Source organism: Silurus meridionalis, chromosome 9, assembly GCF_014805685.1.
Source record: "Silurus meridionalis isolate SWU-2019-XX chromosome 9, ASM1480568v1, whole genome shotgun sequence".
Lineage (NCBI taxonomy): Eukaryota > Metazoa > Chordata > Actinopteri > Siluriformes > Siluridae > Silurus > Silurus meridionalis.
The window spans coordinates 25591335-25612167 of NC_060892.1; the positions used below are offsets into that span (position 1 = coordinate 25591335).

At 42.2% G+C, this 20833-nt stretch overlaps 1 protein-coding gene across 2 annotated transcripts; it reads left to right on the plus strand.

Moving 5' to 3' along the window:
• Nucleotides 1-1099: 1099 nt before the first annotated feature.
• pla2r1 (phospholipase A2 receptor 1) lies at nt 1100-20392 on the plus strand. Of its 2 annotated transcripts, XM_046857286.1 has the most exons (31): nt 1103-1494; nt 4642-5022; nt 5112-5285; nt 6061-6225; nt 6333-6446; nt 6572-6721; nt 8187-8375; nt 8773-8930; nt 9491-9601; nt 11017-11129; nt 11230-11399; nt 11499-11710; nt 11869-12014; nt 12136-12220; nt 12349-12484; nt 12956-12991; nt 13499-13659; nt 14066-14130; nt 14302-14396; nt 14463-14599; nt 14706-14823; nt 14899-15038; nt 15134-15269; nt 15364-15602; nt 15675-15861; nt 16618-16749; nt 16907-17029; nt 17396-17572; nt 17838-17873; nt 18287-18517; nt 18706-20392. In XM_046857286.1, exons 1-30 carry the CDS (start codon nt 1314-1316, stop codon nt 18493-18495), a joined length of 4476 nt encoding a protein of 1491 aa, XP_046713242.1. In that variant the 5' UTR covers nt 1103-1313; the 3' UTR covers nt 18496-18517; nt 18706-20392. The 2 variants fall into 2 exon arrangements, 1 of the variants encoding a protein (XP_046713242.1); XR_006926895.1 differs by lacking the exons at nt 17838-17873; nt 18287-18517; nt 18706-20392 and having other exon boundaries at nt 1100-1494; nt 16618-16748; nt 16905-17029; nt 17396-17537.
• Nucleotides 20393-20833: the final 441 nt, after the last annotated feature.

Below are 20833 nucleotides of genomic sequence, written 5' to 3' on the forward strand. Positions count from 1 at the left end.
CAGACACACGTCTGAGACACACGTCTGAGACACACGTCTGAGACACACGTCAGACACACGTCTGAGGTCAAGTTTTATTGAGCTGTTGCATCATATCGATCAGACGATATTTACTTCACATGAAAATGTCATATTTTTCCTCCACCATTCCTCTGTTATATACGTATCTTGGGATCAGGGCATCATATGAACGGATTTTATTTTCCCAAAAGCGATCAGGAGAGTCGATCGGTCAAAGAATAAGCAAGGAGAAAAAACATCTCCACATCCTCTTGTTCCTTCACAAAACTCTGGACGGAATGTGGGAAGGTGATTAGAGGTTGACTGATTAATTATTAGAAAATCATTCAGCATTGATAGTTGATTGCTGGAACTGTCAGCTTTCGGCCAAAAAATCCATAACGATAGTTTTTCCAGCTTTAAGTACGCTGTCATTACAAGAGCGCCCTCTAGATGTAAATCACTGACGCTACATTTAGTTTTTTACACGAGACTGCGTGCTGCACAAAGCGCAATATATTTATTAATAATTTATTACAAGTATAATTATATATTTATTAATTAATATATTCAAATTTATTAATTTAGCACATTTTTGATTGCTTATATACTTTATTTTTGTAATAAAGGTCAACTATTTTACATGAAGTGTTTGTTATTTATTGAGTATCCATATAAAAAATGTATTAATTGGATATCGGAAAGTACGATCCAACTTAGATATCGGTATCGGTATCGGTAAAAATCTACTATCGCTCGACCTCTCGACTGTTTGAATGGTTTGTTTGATAATATTAAAAATATATTTGATTATTCTTTTATAATATTTAAAATAATTATATAAATATATTATTATCATAAATAAACATTATATAAATACAATTCGATTCATAATGTTTTAAAATTAATAATTCACATTTTTATTCGGTTAATGTCAAAAGTTTAGTTGATATTGACAGTGATATCGTGTATAAATATCGGTACTGATACCGACGATTATTGTAAGTCTGATCGAAAAGGGATTAAGCGGGATCGCGCTTTCTAAGTTTGAGGCGCGCGTGACAGAGCGGAACCCGCCCAGAACCGGGTCGAGCCCGCGGGGGGACCTTCAGCTCGGCGCTGCCTCCTGCCTGCCTGCCCTGCTGACGTAGGAAACCCCCCCAAAAAAAGTTGCGGAAAATTGCAGAGGAAAAGAAAAAAGAAAGAAAGAAAGAAGCAAACAAGAAGCTCCTTCCAGCTGCACTGGGAAGTCATAGACCAGGAATGAGCTCTTCTTTCAGCTCGGAGGAACTCTTGTTTATCCAGCTGTGGAAATGAGAGCACTTAGTAGAACTTTTAAGCAGCTGTTCTGCGCGGAGGTTTGGGCCGTGTTTACGGCGCTTTTCCTTCTGACCAGCTTCAGTTCTGCTCCTTCTGCTGCTGCGCCCGATCCTAATCCTGCTGCCTCCACACAACATGAAGTTCTGGAGCAAAGTCAACTTTCCGACCTTCACAGTAAGTCTTTGATCTCTCCCAAAAAAAACACAGAAGTGTAAACGCGGCCTCGGAACCGCACCATGGGCCGCTGTTTCACACTTTCAATTCCGACCTTCTGCTCTTTTTTTTTTTTTGCTGCGCTCTGCAAAATGCGCTCACATGATCTCTGGCGCCTGGAGAAGTGCAGAAGCTACTGAGCTTCTCGCACCAAAATACATGGCCACTTATTATTGCTGCTGTTTTATCCTCAGACATAATCAGCATTAATGTAAAGGTGTGTGTGTGTGTGTGTGTGTGTGTGTGTGGGCAAGAATCTTTAACCTACTTTTAAACACTGAGATGTTGAGCCCAATCTGATAGGCTGTCAGGGGACTGGGTGTGATTGGGTTCTTGGTTCCAATAATCTATATACAGTATGTATGATAACTGCATAGCGTCTATTTGAGTCATGTGACAAAGACTCGAGACAAGAGAACTCATGAGATGTTGTGATGTCATTCATGGACGATCTGTTCCTTTAGAACGAGTCTTTAACTGGACTCGGAGGAATGAGTCGTCTCGATTTGTTAATACAGGAGTCGACAGTTAAACTGCGCAGTTTCCTGTACATAACCGAGGCAGATTTTGCAACGTGTTGCTCAGAAGAAAATGAATGAATTACTCTTTGAGAAGACTCATTCTTCACAGTGAAGACTCAAAATGGACGAAGACCATCACTAATCTTTTAATAATTCATTTGAACCCAATGTGTTTTAATATTTTCATGTCTGCTGTGATGATGCATCATGACATGTTTGCAGATCTTCTGTTTTGAGAAATTGTTCTTCAATGGCACACCATATCAAGGCAAGTTAAATGGTGTGTGTAGCAATTAGGCTGGATGGATGGATGGATGGATGGACTCTGGCCTTCAGAACGGAAAAACTCAGTGGGCATCTGGAGCTTGTCCAGCATTTTAATGGGAGGCACAAACAGCAAACAGGATGAGCTGTGGTGCTCTCTCTCTCTCTCTCTCTCTCTCTCTCTCTCTCTCTCTCTCTCTCTCTCTCTTTCTTTCTCCCTCTTACTCCTGTTTCCCACCTCCATTCAATCTTGTTTCATTCAAAAGGAAAAAAGGAAACAGAAAATGTGTGTGAGAGACTCATTATCCAGCAGGGGCGTCAGTGGTGAGAACTAATCCCAACCTCAAGCTCACACACACACACACACACACACACACACACACACACACACACACACACACACACACACACACACACACACACACTTTAGAATCTTTCATTATTGCAGCTAGAATGAACTATATATATATATATATATATATATAGTTGCCATTTGTTTCATTATCCATCGTTTTTTAAACATATTTGCATCAGTAAAAAACAATGTATTTATATATAATTATTTAGTTGATGCTCTACTTTTATTATCTAGAAAGTGACCAATAACTTATAACCAATATTTGAAATGTAGATTGATTTCTCCTCACTTACCTATTTCTCAAGTGTATCACAACACAACGGGTCTCCTGAGGCGTATCCTAAGAGTCACATAGAGTAGAGATTAACATGGCAGAGGTAGAGCTGCATCGTCCTGGAGACAGAACAGTTTTTGTTTTCTTTTTTTTTTGTTTTTGCGCTACAAAGACGTGTTTTTTTTTTCAAGGGGCCATGCGTTAAAACTCAGAAGGCACTTGAGTAAATTGATCATTTGCAGTGTGTGAACTAAAGTAATAAAAGTGAAAAAAAATCTGCACCATACTGAAATGCAGAGCATCATATTTTTCCATTGTACTGTATTGCATTGAATTTCATTGTGAGGAAATAGGAATCAAAATCGGACCAGATTGCATCAGAAAAGGGGTGAAGAGTATCTCATCTCTCTCTATATGTAAGACCTGCCAAATGTCTTTCAGAATTAAAAATAAAGTGTAGATGTGTTGTGCTGAGCTCATGCCCTTCCAGTAAAACATATGATTTCATTTCTGATGAGTCAGTGGATAAAGACTCGAGCTGTCTGAGCAAATAAACATGAATGGAACGACTTACAGTTGTTATTTGGCATATTTTTATCGTATGACACACTCCACTTCCCCATTTGCCCCACCCCCACCCCCACACACTCGTCCCTGAATTGCATGAATGTGAAGAATGTAATTTAGTGGTCAGAAGTAAAGACAGACCCAAATATTTCCACCTCTGGGCTCGTCTCAGAGACCCAGACCAACCATTGAGGAGCTTTCCTTGAATCATCCGTCTGGGTTTTTACACGCAGGGCTCACGTTTGAAGCTGCGTCTTTGTGTTTTTGTCACAAGATTAGGTATTCGGTTACACTTTCATGTCACAGACAGAGAAAAGCCCCTCACCCTGTAATATGATCTCGCAGCGCTGTCTTTGTGGATCATTGTGTGGATCATTGTCCTTTCTAATTTCGGTCTCTTTTGAGTCTTGAGCATTATCTAGCATGGGCTTGCATGCAAAACCTTTACCCATTGGGAATTCCCATTTGGGTGAAGGTCTATGAGGTGGTATCAAAAGGTTTTAAAACTGGCTCTGTTTATAAGAAAGTACTTTATATGCAGAGGAGGTACATGGGGTATATCAGTAGGAGAATGCTGAGGATGGAGCCACCAGGAAGGAGAAAAAGAGGAAGACCAACGAGGAGGTTTGTGGATGTGGTGAGGGAAGACATGCAGGTAGTTGGTGTGAAAGAGACAGATGTAGAGGACAGGGGGGTATGGAGACGGATGATCCGCTGTGGCGCCCACTAATAGAAGAAGAAGACACACTATCACCTCCAAAATAGTCCCCACTCCCAGCATTGAGCTGGATCTTCATCTTCGGGAAGAGGGCAAAGTCCACTGGAGTTGGATATGGCGAGTAGGGTGGGTGCGGAAGTTGCTCTTTGAAGACCACTCACGTATATCATATATATATAATCATATATTTGTCCAGTTTCACATTTGCTCTTTGTTCTAACTTGCTTTCCGTGATAAAATCCCAACCATGGTAACATGGTCTAAATAGCACCAGTTAGCACCGTCAGACCCCAAAAGTTTTGACACCACCTCTGACTGTTTGAGGTTCCAACTGCTGACCATGAGATTTTTGTGTTACGCTTCTTCTTAGTAACCTGTGCACGTATGTGTTTCATCTTCATCACAGGTAAAGGTGCCTTCCTTCTTGAGAGTGCATCCTTACGTCTCTGCCTCTTCGCCAACTCTTCAGGGGTCTCCCTGGCCAGCTGTGATCGCCCAACCTACGGCTCATTATGGAAGTGGGTGTCTCGCCATCGCCTCTTTAACCTCGGTGCCAGCAAGTGCCTTGGCATCAACTCGACGAGCCAGCAGTCTGAAGTTGGCATGTTCACCTGTGACGCTTCTTTATATTTCATGTGGTGGCGCTGTCACAGCTATGCACTGTTTGGCGCCACCCAGAAGAAACTAGTCGTCATGGGCTCTCGGGTGACTGTAAAGAGGGCCATTATGCACGAGTGGAGGATCTATGGGGAGCTTGGAGAGGCGCCCTGTACTTACCCCTATGAAGGCAAATTGAGTTTTTATAGATATAAAAGTCATATAGGTAAAGTCAAATGAACTCAAATTCACAACTTGTGTGTGTTTCTGTCTTTGTAGAAATCCACCCTCTCCTCGGGAATGCCCAGGGTATGCCATGTGCCCTGCCTTTCAAGTACAGTGATAAGTGGTACTGGGATTGTACTTCAGATGGCAGAGAGGATCAGCACCTCTGGTGCGCCACCACCAGCAGATACGACCAGGACCATAAGTGGGGATTCTGTCCGACTGCAGGTACACGCCGTAACACTTTATGACCGGATTTATTACGTGTGTCGTCCAATAGCGTTGGAATTTTCAATTAGAGGATCAAATTCTATAAATGTTAATCTTCTGCTTTGGTGCATGGGTGGTGTATATACACTATATAGGCAAAAGTATTGGGACATCTAATTATTTTCCAAGTTGTTACCAAAAAGTTGCACAATTCTACACGTCTATGGATGTTGTAGAATGTAATGTTTTCTTCACGTGTACTTCAAACTTGCATGCTTTCAATAGCTTGGAGTGGAAGATTTTCAGTGGCCTGCTATAGAACTGTAAACCCCTTTGGGATGAATGTGAGTGCTGTCTGTACCACCTCACCACCTCACCTCACCTAAATTGGCAGAAATGTCCACAAAATCTAGTGGAACATCTTCCCAGAATAGTGGAGGTTATTATAAGAGCTCTTATAATTCCCTCCACTCATCCGGGAGGAGGTTCCTCTAGATTTTGGAATGTGGATATTTGTGTTCATCAGCCACAAGGGTGGTAGTAAAGTCAGGTCCTAATGTAGGTAAGAAGGTGAGGAGGCCTGGGGTGCAGTCACGGTTCACCTTCATCCCAAAGGTGTTCAGTAGGGGTGTAGATCAGAGCTCTATAACAGGCCACTCAAGATCCGCATCCGAAGACGTCCTAAAGAATCGTGTGCCTCCAGCTTTGTGGTAGGACAGGTGTCTCAATACTTTTGTCCATATATTGTATATTGCAAGTTATTGATTGAACTTTGTCTTTGTGTATTTCACAGGTTCTGGTTGTGATTCATTTTGGGAGAACAGCACCGACCTGAAAGCCTGTTATCAGTTTAACTTGTACTCTCTGCTCACCTGGAGCCAAGCGCTCACTTCCTGTCAGTCACAGGGAGCCAGTCTTCTGTCCATCACACACGCTGCAGAGCACAGCTACATCAAAGGTATACACACACACACACACACACACACACACACACACACACAAGGTGCATGTTTCTGCATAATTAATGCATCTGAAGGCAGAAAACTGCATAATTTCTCTTCACAGACAGACTTGCAGACATGGGGGTGATCGTCTGGACCGGGCTGAACCACCTTAGTCACGATGGGGGGTGGCAGTGGGCAGATGGATCTCCATTCTCTTTGCTGCAGTATACTTCAGGTCAGAGAGAATACTTTTTGAGTATATGTATAGTGAATAGGAAGATATTTGGAATTCAGTGTGTGTCGATTATTCACCCTATAATTCCTATTTCCCCTCTTTTTCCACTTTTCCGCTGTGGTCAGACATGATGTCAGTCGTGGTGGGGCAGAATAAGCTGTGTGGGGTGTTTAACTCGGATGTGGGGAAGGGGCACTGGCAGAGCTTGTCCTGTGAATCCGCTTTGCCATACATCTGCAAGAAAACACACAACAGCAGGAGAGCCGAGCCTATTGGTAACAAGTCTGATTTACTTATTCATCTGTTCATCCATCTATCTATCTATCTATCTATCTATCTATCTATCTATCTATCTATCTATCTATCTATCTATCTATCTATCTATCTATCTATCTATCTATCTAACCACCTACCTGAGTTTATCCATGTATGTATACATACATCCATCCTTCCATCCGTCCCTCTATCTGTCCATTTATGCTTTCATTCACATCAAATCTATACTCATCAGAATGATCTATACATTCAATAATACACACCAGATCCATCTATTCATCTATCCATATTTCATCCATCACTTTATTCATTTATTCATCCATTTTTCTATATTTTCACCAATCTATCCCTCCATCCATTCCAATATAAATGATTGCATTCATTAGCCCTCCATTTACTCATCCACTCATTCATCTGCCCCTCCATCCATTTAAAGCGATATTTATTCATTCACCCAGCATCCATACTTTTATTCAACAATATATCCATCATCTATCCGTTCATCCACTCGTCCATCCATCTATACATTCGAGCAAATATTTAAACACATCAATTTATCTCTAAATCCATCCACCCACCCGTCCATCCATCCATCTATTTATGCTTTCATTCATGAATCCATTATCCCTCCATTCACCCATTCATCCATCTGTCCATCCATTTGAACCAATATTTATTCATCCATCCCACCATTCATACATTTATTCAATGATATATCCATCATCCATCCATCCATCTATACATTTAACCACTTATTTAACCATGTATCCATTTATTCCTAAATCTGTCCACCCATCCATCCATCCATCCATCCATCCATCCATCCATCCATCCACCCATCCATCCATTTATCCATCCATCCATCCATCCATCCATCCATCCATCCATCCATCCATCCACCCATCCATCCATTTATCCATCCATCTATTCAAGCATTTATTTTACCATCTATATTTTTATCCATCCAGCCAGTCATCCACCCATCCATCCATCCATCCATCCTTCCATCTATCTATCTATTTAAACCAATATTCATCCGTCCATTCATCCCACCATCTATAAATGTATTAATCATAAATATATTCATCAACTATTATCCACCTACTCATCCATCCTTTATGTTTAACCATACAGTATTTAACCATGTATTCTTTCATTTCTAAATCCATCCATCCATCCATCCATCCATGTCGTATTTGGATGCAAAGATTAAATGATTTCTGATTCTGTAGTCAGAGAGAAAATACTTCTAAACTGCGCTAAACTCCATCATCTGTAAAAGCAAATACTCAACACAACATTATAATACTTTTCCCATGCTATCCTGAGTGTAGAACGTCTGTGAATGTTCTACAGGACCAACCAGCTAAAGCCCACCTGCAGTCTGAACATCTTCACATATTTACACTGTAGCAAGAGCTATGCTTTTCATTTGACCTTGTAATGTGTTACTTCCTGATTCAGAAAACTGGCAGTATAAGAGGACTGTGTGTCTCGACGGTTGGGTCGATCACAATGGCTTCTGTTATCATTATGTGGATGAGAAGGGAAGCTGGGACAACTCATCGACCACGTGCAAGGGTCTTGGGGCACAACTCGCCAGCGTCCATTCTCTCTCTGAGCAGGAGCTATTGCTAGCGCTCCTTATTAACGGTAATAAAAACGTTGCATAAATTTGATTAACCTAAAAGTTTAAATAATCATATATATATATTAGTATATTAGTTATATATTAGTTAGAGTTATTGATACACTATCTGGACAAAAGTTTTTGGACACCTGAGCCATTTGTGGTTCTTCTCCAAACTGTTGGTATGAGCTAGCATGAAATTTTCCAGTCACTTAAATTAGGAGACCCAAACTTTAGTAATTCACTTGTCTCCTAATGAGCACAAATCTCCACAAATCTAGTGGTACATCTTCCCAGAAGAGTGGAGCTTAATAAAATAGAAAATGGAGACTAGATGTGGAACATGTCCACAAACTTGTGTCAATATATTGTATGCCTATAGCATTTAAAAACCCTTATAGTTTTCTATTTGGGTTCCAGCTTCTGACTCAAAGGTGTGGATTGGTTTGCATATGGAGGCTGGTTCTCCTAGAGTCGAGTGGTCAGATGGATCACCCATCACTCTTACACCCTGGCAACGGCAGCAGCCGTCTCCTCGCCGTGAAGACAAGCGCACGTGTGTTGTCGCAGACAAGAAGGTGAGATCCGGCGCTGAGCGCTGTCTTGGTGTACCATTGCGTTTCTTAATCATCTCAGAATCCCATTATTGAGAATATAAGGTATACGAGGTGGTATCAAAAAGTGTGTATCTACATTTACAGCCTATCACCTTCAAAATAGTCCCCTTGCACAGCAATACAGTGCTCCCAGAGTTCCTGCCACTTCTGAAATGTGTCCTGGAAGTCTTTTTTCGTGTCAAGCACCTTCTGCGATTCCTGGCGGATCTCCACAATGATCACGGGGCACGGGGTCAGAAGAGCAGACGTGGTAACGCACGTGGCCAGGACAGCACCATTTGCACAGCTTTCGATGTACACACCTATGAAGGCCAGCGCTCCATGTGACTGCGTGCAGCCTTGTGCTGCCATCTGTTGGACTGTTACAAAACTAGTTTCGAAACTTTTTTATACCACCTCGGTAATTATTAATACAATGATTGTTCTGTAGCTAAAATCACCTAGCATTGCTATTGATTGGTTAATAAATCGATTAAGTGATTGTGATAGCTTTAGTATTTGCGTGTGTTTGTGTGTTGCAGAACGGAAACTGGGAGTTTGCAGAGTGTGAGGAGATGCATCCAGCCATTTGTCGCTCTGTTGGTCTTGTACCCCTGCACCCAACTGGAGAATGGGATGAAGGCTGCTCTGAGGTTATACACAGCAAATAATATTATTTTTTTCAACTATGATCTCATTCATACAGCTGAGCAGTTATGGGATTAAGGGCCTTGCTCAGGAGCCCAGGAGTAGCAGCTCGGTGTGGTTTTGATTTGAACTCACAACCTTTGAATCCAAATGCCAATGCCTTAATCACTAAGCAACCACCTCCCCTGTTCATGCTTCATGTTGTGATGAAGAGCATAGATTCCAGACAAAGCACCTAGCATCTATAGTCGTACTATAGCCACCTCAGAACATCACTAAAGTTCTCACGGTTTTTGTTCCCACCATCCCACCTTGCATAGTTGTGATGGCTTGTTGTGTCCACATGGCCATTTCTCATTCCTTGAGACAAATAAGTAAACAAATGAATAAATGACTGCCATTACTTTTCTGATCACATGACCAATCTGGATGCTTTTTTATTTTCCTGTGCATGGAGACACACTGATTTGCAGAGTGGTACAGGGTGGTTTCTGGTACAAATACAGGGTCTGTGCAGGTCTCTAGGAGTTTAGAGGGAACAAAAAAGTGGGGTGGGAGAGCCTGTAGGATGGGGTAACAGAGAGAAACAATAGTCCGATTCAGTAGTTGACATGTGTCAGCCTGAAATTTAACTAGGCAAGGAATTGGCATCGTGACAGAGATTGTCAGAGAATGACAAACTAACATGGGCGGCAACATGCCCAGAGACAAAAGAAGACAGTGTGTGAATCCAGAATGAATTGTGAAGGCAGAGACATACGTCCTCGCACACATACTGGCATTTACAGTGCATAATCCACTGGTGCATCATTTGAGACGTAAAAGAGACAGTAAGTAAATGGTGGCAGATGGCTCGAGATCATTTCAGGCTAGTTTATGTTACAGGCAGTATGTTCATGTGTGTGTGTGTGTGTGTGTGTGTGAGGGTCAGTGTAATCATGGCCAAATGAAGAGCAGTTGTGAAAACAAAGTCAGGCAGCTTGATGGAGATCTGCCCTCTCCTACTGACCCCTGAAGCAGAACCTACCCTAAAAACTCCTTATTTCTCAACAGCTAGTTGGCATCCACCAGATGGACACGGTCAGGGGCCTTCGTACCATGTGCCTGAATATGATTCGAAGAAAACATGCATTTGAGTGTATTGGGGTATTTCTGTCTATGTTCTGAGTAACAGTGGAACCTTTGTAATTCGATTTAATATGCATGAGGACAGGAAGTAGATGTTGGGATCTGATCACTAAGGTCTTAGAAACAGTTTGGCGACGAGAAATCAATCAAATCAGTCACAAATTATTGGTCATTTTTCTAAATAGTAAAAGTGTAGCAGATGCGAGTGTGTTTTATAAACAAAGGTGCTCACGGAGTCTCCTTGTAAGTGCCTCGTTTTCATAGTGTTGCTCGAACGAATCTGTAATTAAAGGGCTGGAAGAGGAAGGGAAACTCCTGCTACAAGATCGCAGACCAGGAGCAGACCTTCAACGATGCGGTGAAGGGATATTACTGCAAATCCTCTCTTGTTGATGTCGAGGACAGGTACCTCGTCGTTTTTTTTTTTTTTTTTCTGTATTATTCTGTATTTCAATGCCAAAATCGTCTTTTCAAAGCAGTACCTTATTTTTTTATGGTTACGCAGATTCGAGCAAGCATTTCTGAACAGCCTGATTAGCGCAAGGAACGATTCTGTGCCGCAGTTTTATTGGACCGCGCTCCAGGACCAGAACAGGACTGGGGATTATCATTGGTTGATGCAGAACGGAATGACAGCACCTCTGAGCTACACCAACTGGAACCGCCATCAGCCCTGTGCGTGAGCAGTGCTGGAATCAAACCCTCGGCTACGATGTATGATAGAGCGTGGGGACTGTGGTGTGGATTGTAATCAGATGTGAATATGTTTTGTAGTAGTGACCGGTGGAGGCTGTGTGGCGATGAACGGAGGACAGCGTCTCGGACACTGGGAGGTGAAGAACTGCAATTCCTACAAAGCCTTAGCAGTGTGCGAGCAGAGCATCACCAGCTACCCAGATGCCCTCGTTCCTACATCGCATGTTGACCTGTTGACGCCCTGTCACGACGGATGGGAGAGTCATCCCAGTCTGCATCACTGCTACAAGGTCTGAAATGTATTCCGGTCTCTATGATACAAGAAATTTGATCATTAACCCGGACTGCACATTGTTCCTCCTCTATCTGACCAGAACCTTCTGTGTGAGGTTCTCTACTTTTTACATCGCATTCTCTGAAACGTCCTGACGTTCGGATTGATTCCCAGGTGTACCACAACGAGAAGATCTTGATGCAGCGCTCGTGGGCCGAAGCCGAGTTTTTCTGCCGGGCTCTTGGAGCAGACCTCGCCAGCTTTCACTATTACGAGGACCAGGCATTTGTCAAACAGCTCCTGACAAAGATGTTCGAAAGGTTGGTTCACACTGTGACATTTCATTATGCGTTTCTTTTTTTTGTTGCAGGGACAAAAGATTTCTGCTCCTTCTTCTCTCATTTGGTCTGTCTGTCCATGTTTTCTCTTCTTCTCTTCCAGTACAGAGGGTCGTTGGTTCTGGGTCGGATTCACTAAAAGAGATCCGCAGTCTGCCGGAGCCTGGGAGTGGTCAGATGGGACACCGGTGAGGAGCAGGAGGAAGAGATGAAGAAATGGATATATTTTGTGCATGATCTTTGCTTTGACGCTTTTGTAAGTTCATGCCTCTCTTTGCAAGTGAATGGAATTAGCTCCAAAGCTTGTCTGTTGTAGATGGTGAAATCCTTCCTAGAGGACAAGAACGAGGATTTGAGCACTCACGACTGCGCGGTGTACAGCGATCTAACCAACACTCTCACACCTCGACCCTGCGACGCCAAACATGAATGGATCTGCAAGGTGCCCAGAGGTGGGTTTCAGATTGTCCATATGCGTGTGTTAGACACCATATTTCTAGCATTACATATATATGGACAAAACTGTATGGACACCTGAGCATTAGATTGAACATCCCATTCCACATTTGGTCTCCATGCTGTTTGCGCCAATCCTCCAGGTAGATGTTTCACTAGATTTGTGGTAATTTGTGCTCATTCGAACACAAGGACGTTAGTAAATTCAGGTGAAGTGAGGAGGCCTCAGATGCCGTCAACGATCACATTTATCCCAAAGGTGTTCAATAGGTTCAGGACTTAAGTGGAGAAAAAATTCATTCCACAACATCCAAAGATGTATAATCGTACGTTTTTAATTTTGTGCTAACAGTTTGGGGAAAAAGCACATATGGCTGGAAATGTCAGGTGTCCCAATACATTTGTCCAAATAGTGTAAATTTGACATCATGATTGCATGACTAAGACTTGTTTTTGTTCCTCTTCAGGTGTGACGTTAACAAAGCCTTATTGGTACAACAACCGTAAGTGAACCAGCAGTGCATGCAGACTGTAATAAAAGTTGTGTCTTCGATTTTTGATTGATAACATGAAATAACCGTGTAGTAACGAGAAAATGATATAAGGAAGTAACGAGTTGCCCCAAATACCCCCACACACACACACACACACACACACACACACGCACACACTCACATGTTCATCACTTGTTGTAGAATTGTCCATATTGACCCCATGTAATATCAGAATCAGAAATTATAATCACAAACGTGCACGTTCAGAACATATGTACAGGACAAGTGAATCCTGTTCCGAAGGTTTTTGTGATTCTTCAACGTCCCGTTTCACATACGGTCCCCATTTGCTGCCATCATAACTTTGAGAAGATGTTCCACTAGATTTTGGAGATGTCTGGAGATTGATTCATACACAAGAATGATAGGTCTCGCTTTTTTGGTTCGTATCAGCCAAGAAATGTTGCTGATCAAAGTGGTTGTAAGCATAGCTAACATTATATCTCCACCGTGTAGAGAATGAGCCGTGGGTGTTCTACCGTGGAGCTGAGTACTTCTTGGCCAGTCAGGCATTCCCGTGGGAAATCGTGTTGTTCGTGTGTAAGATGATGGGAGCAGACTTGCTGTCCTTACACTCCAAAGAGGAACTGGCTTTCGTCAAAGAACGCATGATGAAAGTAAGTAAACACACTCATACCAGAGTGGAATCTCTTTCTCTTTTTCCGCATCTTGGAATGATTTGGTATCAATAGGTTTCAAGACAAGCTGTTTTCTTGAAAGTACTTCACATATCTATAGTTAGCACACTATCACCTTCAAAATAGTCCCCATGGTCAGAAAGCACCACTGTACACTGACTTATGAAGGTCGGTGCTCCCTGTGACTGTGTGTGCAGCCTTGTGCTGCAATCTTGTGGTGTGATATAAAACTAGTCTCTAACCTTTTTGAAACCACCTTGTACAGTAGAGAATTTCTCCAAATGCAAGAACTTCATACCTTCATGGTGGGTTGTAGACCAGATGTTTAGTGTATCCTGGAGTTGTAATGGGTGTGAAAGACCACTTGATTTTTCTTTTTTTTTAGGCTGCTTCTAGTGCTCAAGATTGGTGGATTGGTCTCTCAGCTAACAGTGCACATGAAGGCTTCAGGTGATTTTGCATATTGGTATTTTTCTAATGAAGAAATCTATGTTGGTCCGTATTTGGTGACCAACATAGTTCTTTATTGAACTTCTATGTTGGTCCAGCATGGATTAGATTTATGTCATTCTTACTTACCTGATTCTTCTGATCACTTGCTTGTGTCTCTGTGTTCTACAGTTGGTCTGATGGAACGGCTCTGGATTATGAGAACTGGAAAAGTGGAAAGCTTTCGAGACGATCTGGACAATACTGCGTCTTTATGTCCACGACTGGTAAGCAGCACTGAAACCTTCTCATACACCGAACCAAAGCACAATCTCACTCTGCGTTCTCTACAGGGGCGTGGTCAACAGGACATTGCATGGATCCTCACGGTTACGTGTGTAAGCGCAGGACCGCGTCGCTGGTTGAGACCCAGCGGGAGCCTCACTTCATTGGCGCCTGCCCAGAAAACTGGTTTTACTTCGGCCACAAGGTGAAACTTCATACAGTTAATCAAGCGTCAATCATGTTGGTTTTTTCGACACCATTTGCCCATGAGTTTTTTTTTTTATCAAACTCTTTTTCTGACACCCCCCCAGTGTCTGTTGCTGCATCTCCCATCCCATCCAGACCAGGGGAAGAGCTGGGCAGATGCTCAGTCCATCTGCTCCGGCTTCCAAGGCATGCTCGGTACAATCGAGAATGAGATCGAACAAGGTGAGGTCACTTAACATCAGAATCTGGATTGTAGAATTTAAAATGATGATGGAGGATTATTTCTTTTCTTTGAAGCTTATATCACCATGCTGCTTCACGGCCAGTCTGATGGAATTTGGATCGGCTTGAAGGATGGAGACACCATGCAGTGGACCAATGGGAAGCCTGTTACCTACACTAATTGGTCTCCCGAAGAACCCGAGCACTCCGATAATGTATGTGGAGATTTGTTTCACGATTGAGTGTATTTAAACGCATGTGATTGGACTGTGTGTGTGTGTGTGTGTGTGTGTGTGTGTGTGTGTTGCAGGATGAGTGGTTGAGCGAAGGAATCGAACCATTGTGCACTGTCCTGTCCAATACTCACAACTTTCACTTTACTGGGAAGTGGTACAAGGAGAAGTGCACTCAGAGTGGCTACGGATTTGTGTGTCAGAAACCACAAGGTGTGATCATGTGATTCAATGGATTTGTGTATCTCTACTGTTTGATCACATGAACGCGTAAGATGGAAATGTCCCCTTTTTTCCACCAACTCAGACAAAACCAAACGTCCCGCGCACTTGTATCCTGGCCCCGCCTCCCTCGAAGTGTCCGAGTACAAGAACCGGAGTTACCGCGTTGTCCGTGGCAACATGAGCTGGTACCAGGCCCTGACTGCTTGTGTGGAGAAAAATGCAAAGCTCGTGAGCATCACTGACCCGTTTCATCAGGCGTACCTCACTGTCCTGGTCAACCGTCTGGGAGCTCCACACTGGATCGGACTTTTGAGTCAGGATGTAAGTATGTAGTACAGGACGCATTTGTACACGTGTGTGTTTGAGGACACTGAACATCTCCCCCTTTTGCAGGACGGCATCAATTATCGCTGGATCGACGGAAGTAATAATATGTTTACGCACTGGGACACGGCGGAAAACAACGAGGACGATTCTGTCATGTTGGGAAACTGTGTGTTTATCGACATCAGCGGTGACTGGAAAAGAGCTGACTGTAACATGCCTCTTACAGGAGCCCTCTGCTACACACCGCCACCTAGTGAGAGAAATGTCCTGCCTCTTCTCTTCTCTTCTCTTCTCTTCTCTTCTCTTCTCTTCTTCTCTTCTCTTCTCTTCTCTTCTCTACTCTACTCTACTCTACTCTTCTCTACTCTTCTCGTCTCTTCTCTTCTCCTCTCTTCTCTTCTCTTCTCTTCTCTTCTCTACTCTTCTCGTCTCTTCTTATTTCTTCTCTTCTCCTTTCTTCTCTTCTTTACTCTACTCTACTCTACTCTACTCTACTCTACTCTTCTCGTCTCTTCTCATTTCTTCTCTTCTCTTCTCTTCTCTTCTCTTCTCTACTCTTCTCTACTCGTCTCTTCTCTTCTCATTTCTTCTCTTCTCTTCTTCTCTACTCTTCTCGTCTCTTCTCTTTTCATTCTTATTTTCTGTCATTATCTTCTCTTTTTCTTCTCCTTCATTTTTATCTCTTTGTAATTTTTCCTTTCTCTTCTCTATTTTCTCTTTTTCTTTTCTTTTCTTTTCTCTTCTCCTCCATTCTCATCTCTTTTCATTCATTTTTCTCTTCTCTTTTTCTTCTCCTTCGTTATCTTTTCATCATCCTTTTTCTTCTTTTCTCTTTTCATTCTATTCTCTTCTTTTCTCTTCTCATTTTCTTTTCTCTTTTTTCTCTTCTTTTCTCATTCATTCTCTTTTTCTTCCTTCTCTTCTCTTCTCAAAATTTTCCTTTCTTCTTTATTTCTATTAGTGCTTGTCTCCCCCTGAGCATCTTTATCATTCTTTCTTCTCCATACAGAAAGTATAGCGTTCTCCTCTGAGGTGGTTTGCCCTGAGACCTGGGTGAAGTTCCGTGGAAGCTGCTATAATTTCGAGTCTTTGGTCTTTAGAATGTCTCTAGAGGAAGCCAGAGAACACTGCAGGAAAAAAGGTAGTGCAACCCATGCGTACTGCAGTCATGTTACAAGTGCGCCGCCTGGTGTCCATGAAGCGAAGAGCATCTATTCTGTTCTTTGTTGCAGCAGATTTATATAATTCTTCTGGTATTTTGTGTGCCATATACTAAGTGTTGGTTCTGTAATCACCAGACAATTCTTCTGATGTGTTGACGATCCGAGACGAGGAGGAGAACCGCTTCTTCTTGGAACACATGAAGAACTTTTATGACGGCTCCGAGACTGTCTGGCTGGGGATTTTTTACAACATGGACAGTAAGAAAGATGATTAACTTTAAGATGGAGTTCATTGTACTTCCAAAAAACAAGGGTATTGCAAGGGTTTTTATGATGGATAAGGGTTTACATTTTTTTAATGGGGTTCCTAGGGTGGTTGAGGGTTCCAGCTTTTAAAAAAGTGGGTTTGTATGATAGTTAAGGGTTCTAACTTTCTTTAAAATAAAAAAAAGAAGGGGTTTAATTAGCAACCCTTTTTTGTTCCAGATAAAAGTGATACCCAAACAGAAAACTAAAAGAACTGTCCAGGGTACTGGAATTGACCATTTTTAAAGAGTCTCAATTTATTATAACGAAACAGTAGAAAATGATGTGTAAAATGTAATAAAACGTTCCATTTCGCAGAGGATGCTTTAAGCTGGCTGGACGGCTCCTCGCTGGACTACACAAACTGGCGCCTGAAGGCTCCGGATCCGAGGCAGATGAACGCAGACACGTGTGTCTCGACGCGGGTATCAGACGCCCAGTGGCTCCTGGTCGACTGTACAAACAGGCTTGGCTTCATATGCAAAACACATTCAGGTGCAAACACATTCTAATGACCTCGGACCTTTGCATTTGCGTCTACATCTGTACATCTTCAAGATATTGGAATTAGTATTTTTGTTTCATTGATTTGCAAAGTCGATCATTTTCCCCCCAGCTTTTAAAATGATCCAGAAACATAATACAGAATACTGTATATATTTTCTTTACTATAATTATCTAATAATTAATGCCGTTTTCTAAACCCAAGCGATTTTACGACGATGTGTATGTTGTTTTTATTCTTTTGTCTTATCGACAGGGCCCATCCAAGAGGTCGAGGTGGAGCCGCTAACGGGTAAAAGCTCTCTCGTTTTGCTTGCTAGCCTTCACCGCACTTACACTTGAGCACGCTATTTGATTACGTTAGGGCAAATTTCATCATTCGCAAGTCTCAGCCGCCTTATTGATCTCCCTGCGTTTCAGCCGAATGTTTCAGCTCGAAATAAAAGGCTCTCAGAACACGATGATGCACGAATGCACAGAGAGACTTCACACTTTAGTGAATAATTGTGAGATTGTCTGTGCGAAGGGATGATTATAATCTTGTTTTTATATCGTTCTGATGGCATGCTGTTGAGAAAGGCGTGATTCGCCCTGCGTTCCTGTGCTTTTTTTGCGACTTAAATAGGTCCAGAACTGTGAAATTGATTTAGAGGAGAAAAATTGATATGTTGAAAACAAACGAATGACTTTTTTTTCCTGTTCCAGCCCTGCACCACGGAGTTGTTCCAGCTGCCGTCTTAGTGGCCATATTGTTCTTCGCCGTGATAGCTGGAGTGTTGTGGTTTATCTACAAGAGAAACACGCTGGGCTTCCGGAGGCTTCCGTCGCTCGGAAGCGCCTTTTACAGATCGCAGACCACAGACTCGGACGGCAACGTGCTTCTGACGGATCTAGAGACACATGCAGGGGATTAGTGTGTGTGTGTGTGTGTGTGTGAGTGTGAGAGATGTTTGTTTGGGGTGGGGTTGGGTGGGGTGGCTATTCTGAGGTCATGCTTTTGGGAGGGGGAATATCTGACTAAAGCCAAAAGGTTTTTTTTGGTTACTCGAGTGAAGGCTGGGGTAGGGAGGGCATAGATTATAGGGATAGTACGAATAAAATAAGTGTGTGTGTGTGTGTGTGTGTGTGTGTGTGTGTGTGTGTGTGAGCTAGAGAGAGAAACCTAAAGGGCATTTCTTTGTTTAATGCTTCTCTTTGCTGTAACCAGCAGCAGCACTATTCACGTGATGATGATGTGATACTTTCCAACAGTAACATGATCTATAAGGAAGGGAACAGCGAAGGTCCAGTCATCAGTAGCATTAAGGGAATCTTCTTCATACTATAATCTGCTAATCGAACACACCATCCATTTTCTTTGGCTTTTCCAGCGATCCTGTGCTGAATTTTCTTCCAGCAAATACAACCTGAACATGTGTTCTCTCTCTCACACACACACATGTTTATACACACAAATATGTTCTCAGAAGGCATATTTTGAAAGCATTGTCGTGCAGGAAGTTTCTTCCAGCCTGGATTAGAACAATAAACAATGACTCCTTCAGGAATAATGGTCTTTAAAAGCTTTTGAAATATGCCGCAGCACACCAAAGCCACAGCAACCCACAACAGCGAGATTTGTTTAGTTTGGAAGCACAGCACAGAATCTCAAGTGTTATCAGTATTTGAACACGGGGGTTTTTTGGGGATGAGCTTTTATTCTTGTGAACGATCCCGAATCCTGTTTGTTCGGAAACGGATCGGCGTGTCGTTTTTTTTTTTGTTTTGTTTTTTAAACGAGCACTTTATCTCGTTTCAGCGCCTGGTGTTTTACTGCTGCAGCCTTATTAGGGAAAGAAAGACCCGGATTTCCCAAATCCAGCGTTAATCCCTACACTGAAAGAATTCCGAGTCACAGCTGTATAGTAAAGACACAGGCAGTAATCGCCAACTTATTCCCAATTACTGACTCATATTCAAAACTCCATATGGACAAAAGTATTATGGCACCTTTTCTAGCATTATGTTGTTGGACCCAACTGTATAAGATGATTTTTTCCCAACATCTAAACCTGTTCCAGCATGACAACGCCCTAGTGCACCAAGCCATCTCCATGAAGATCTTCTCCTATTGGGATGAATTGGAATGCTGATTGCACCCCAGGCCTTCTCACGTCATCTACATCAGAACCGCACTTGTGGGACGAATCTCCATAAATCAAACATCTTTCCAGAAAAATGGAGGTTATCATAACAGCAAACAGAGTGAATTTGGATAAAAAGATTCACATAGAAATCTTATGGTCAGGTGTCCACAATCTTTTGTTTATATACTGAATATAAGCCTCATATCCAGTGTCTGTTGGTGTCTTCTTTTTTATGAAATGCCCATATTTAGGGAATTTTAATTCATTTTTTAAAGATCAGCTGTGCTGATTTTATTAGTGCTTTTTCAAAAGAGAGAACGTTTAGAAAAAGGAACGTTTTCGGAAAGCCTGCGTTTGTAGACTACACGACGTTCCACTTTGTATATGCACTGTGCTCATCGAAAAAGGGTAAAAAAGCTATCTCTGTTCTGCTTCATGTGACGTGACATGATGAGGGGTGTTTTTTTTTTGTTCCACGGGGGTAAGTAGCTGTACAGTATCGAATCATGGTTTACAGTTTTAATGCTCTGTTTGTTTTACGTGTAATGAAGTACACAATGCTGTACGATGCAGTCACTCTTCTAATGAACCTACTCGTATTTGTGTGTAAAATAGGAACGTATATTTTTTTTACCTGTAAGTTCTGATTCATGGTCCGTTCGAAATAAAGGAAAGGTGCTCAGTGTCACATCTGACTATGATTTTTTTTTATTTATTATGAATATGATTGACAGTTTGTGGAACGCAACTTTGTTCTCTTTTGTCATGCAGATCTCAGAAACTTCTCACATTCACCATCAAACACTTCCTGTACAAGGAATAATCAGATCAGCACAGTTTTTATACAATAGAAATAAAGGATCAATTGAAAAAAAAAACAAAGAAGTTTAGTCTCTGTTTCCTCTTATAATAGTCTCCATTCTGAAGATGTTCCTCTAGATTTTGGAGATTCATTCAGCTACAGGGACGTGTGTTAGTAAAGTCAGGTAGTGATGTAGGGGAGTTGACGAGGCCTGGGGTGCATGCAAAGATGTGAAAAATTCATCCCAAAGGTGCTCAAAGTGGTTGGAGCTCTATAGCAGGAGATCCCATGGAAACCATATTTTCATGAAGCTGGCTTTGTGCA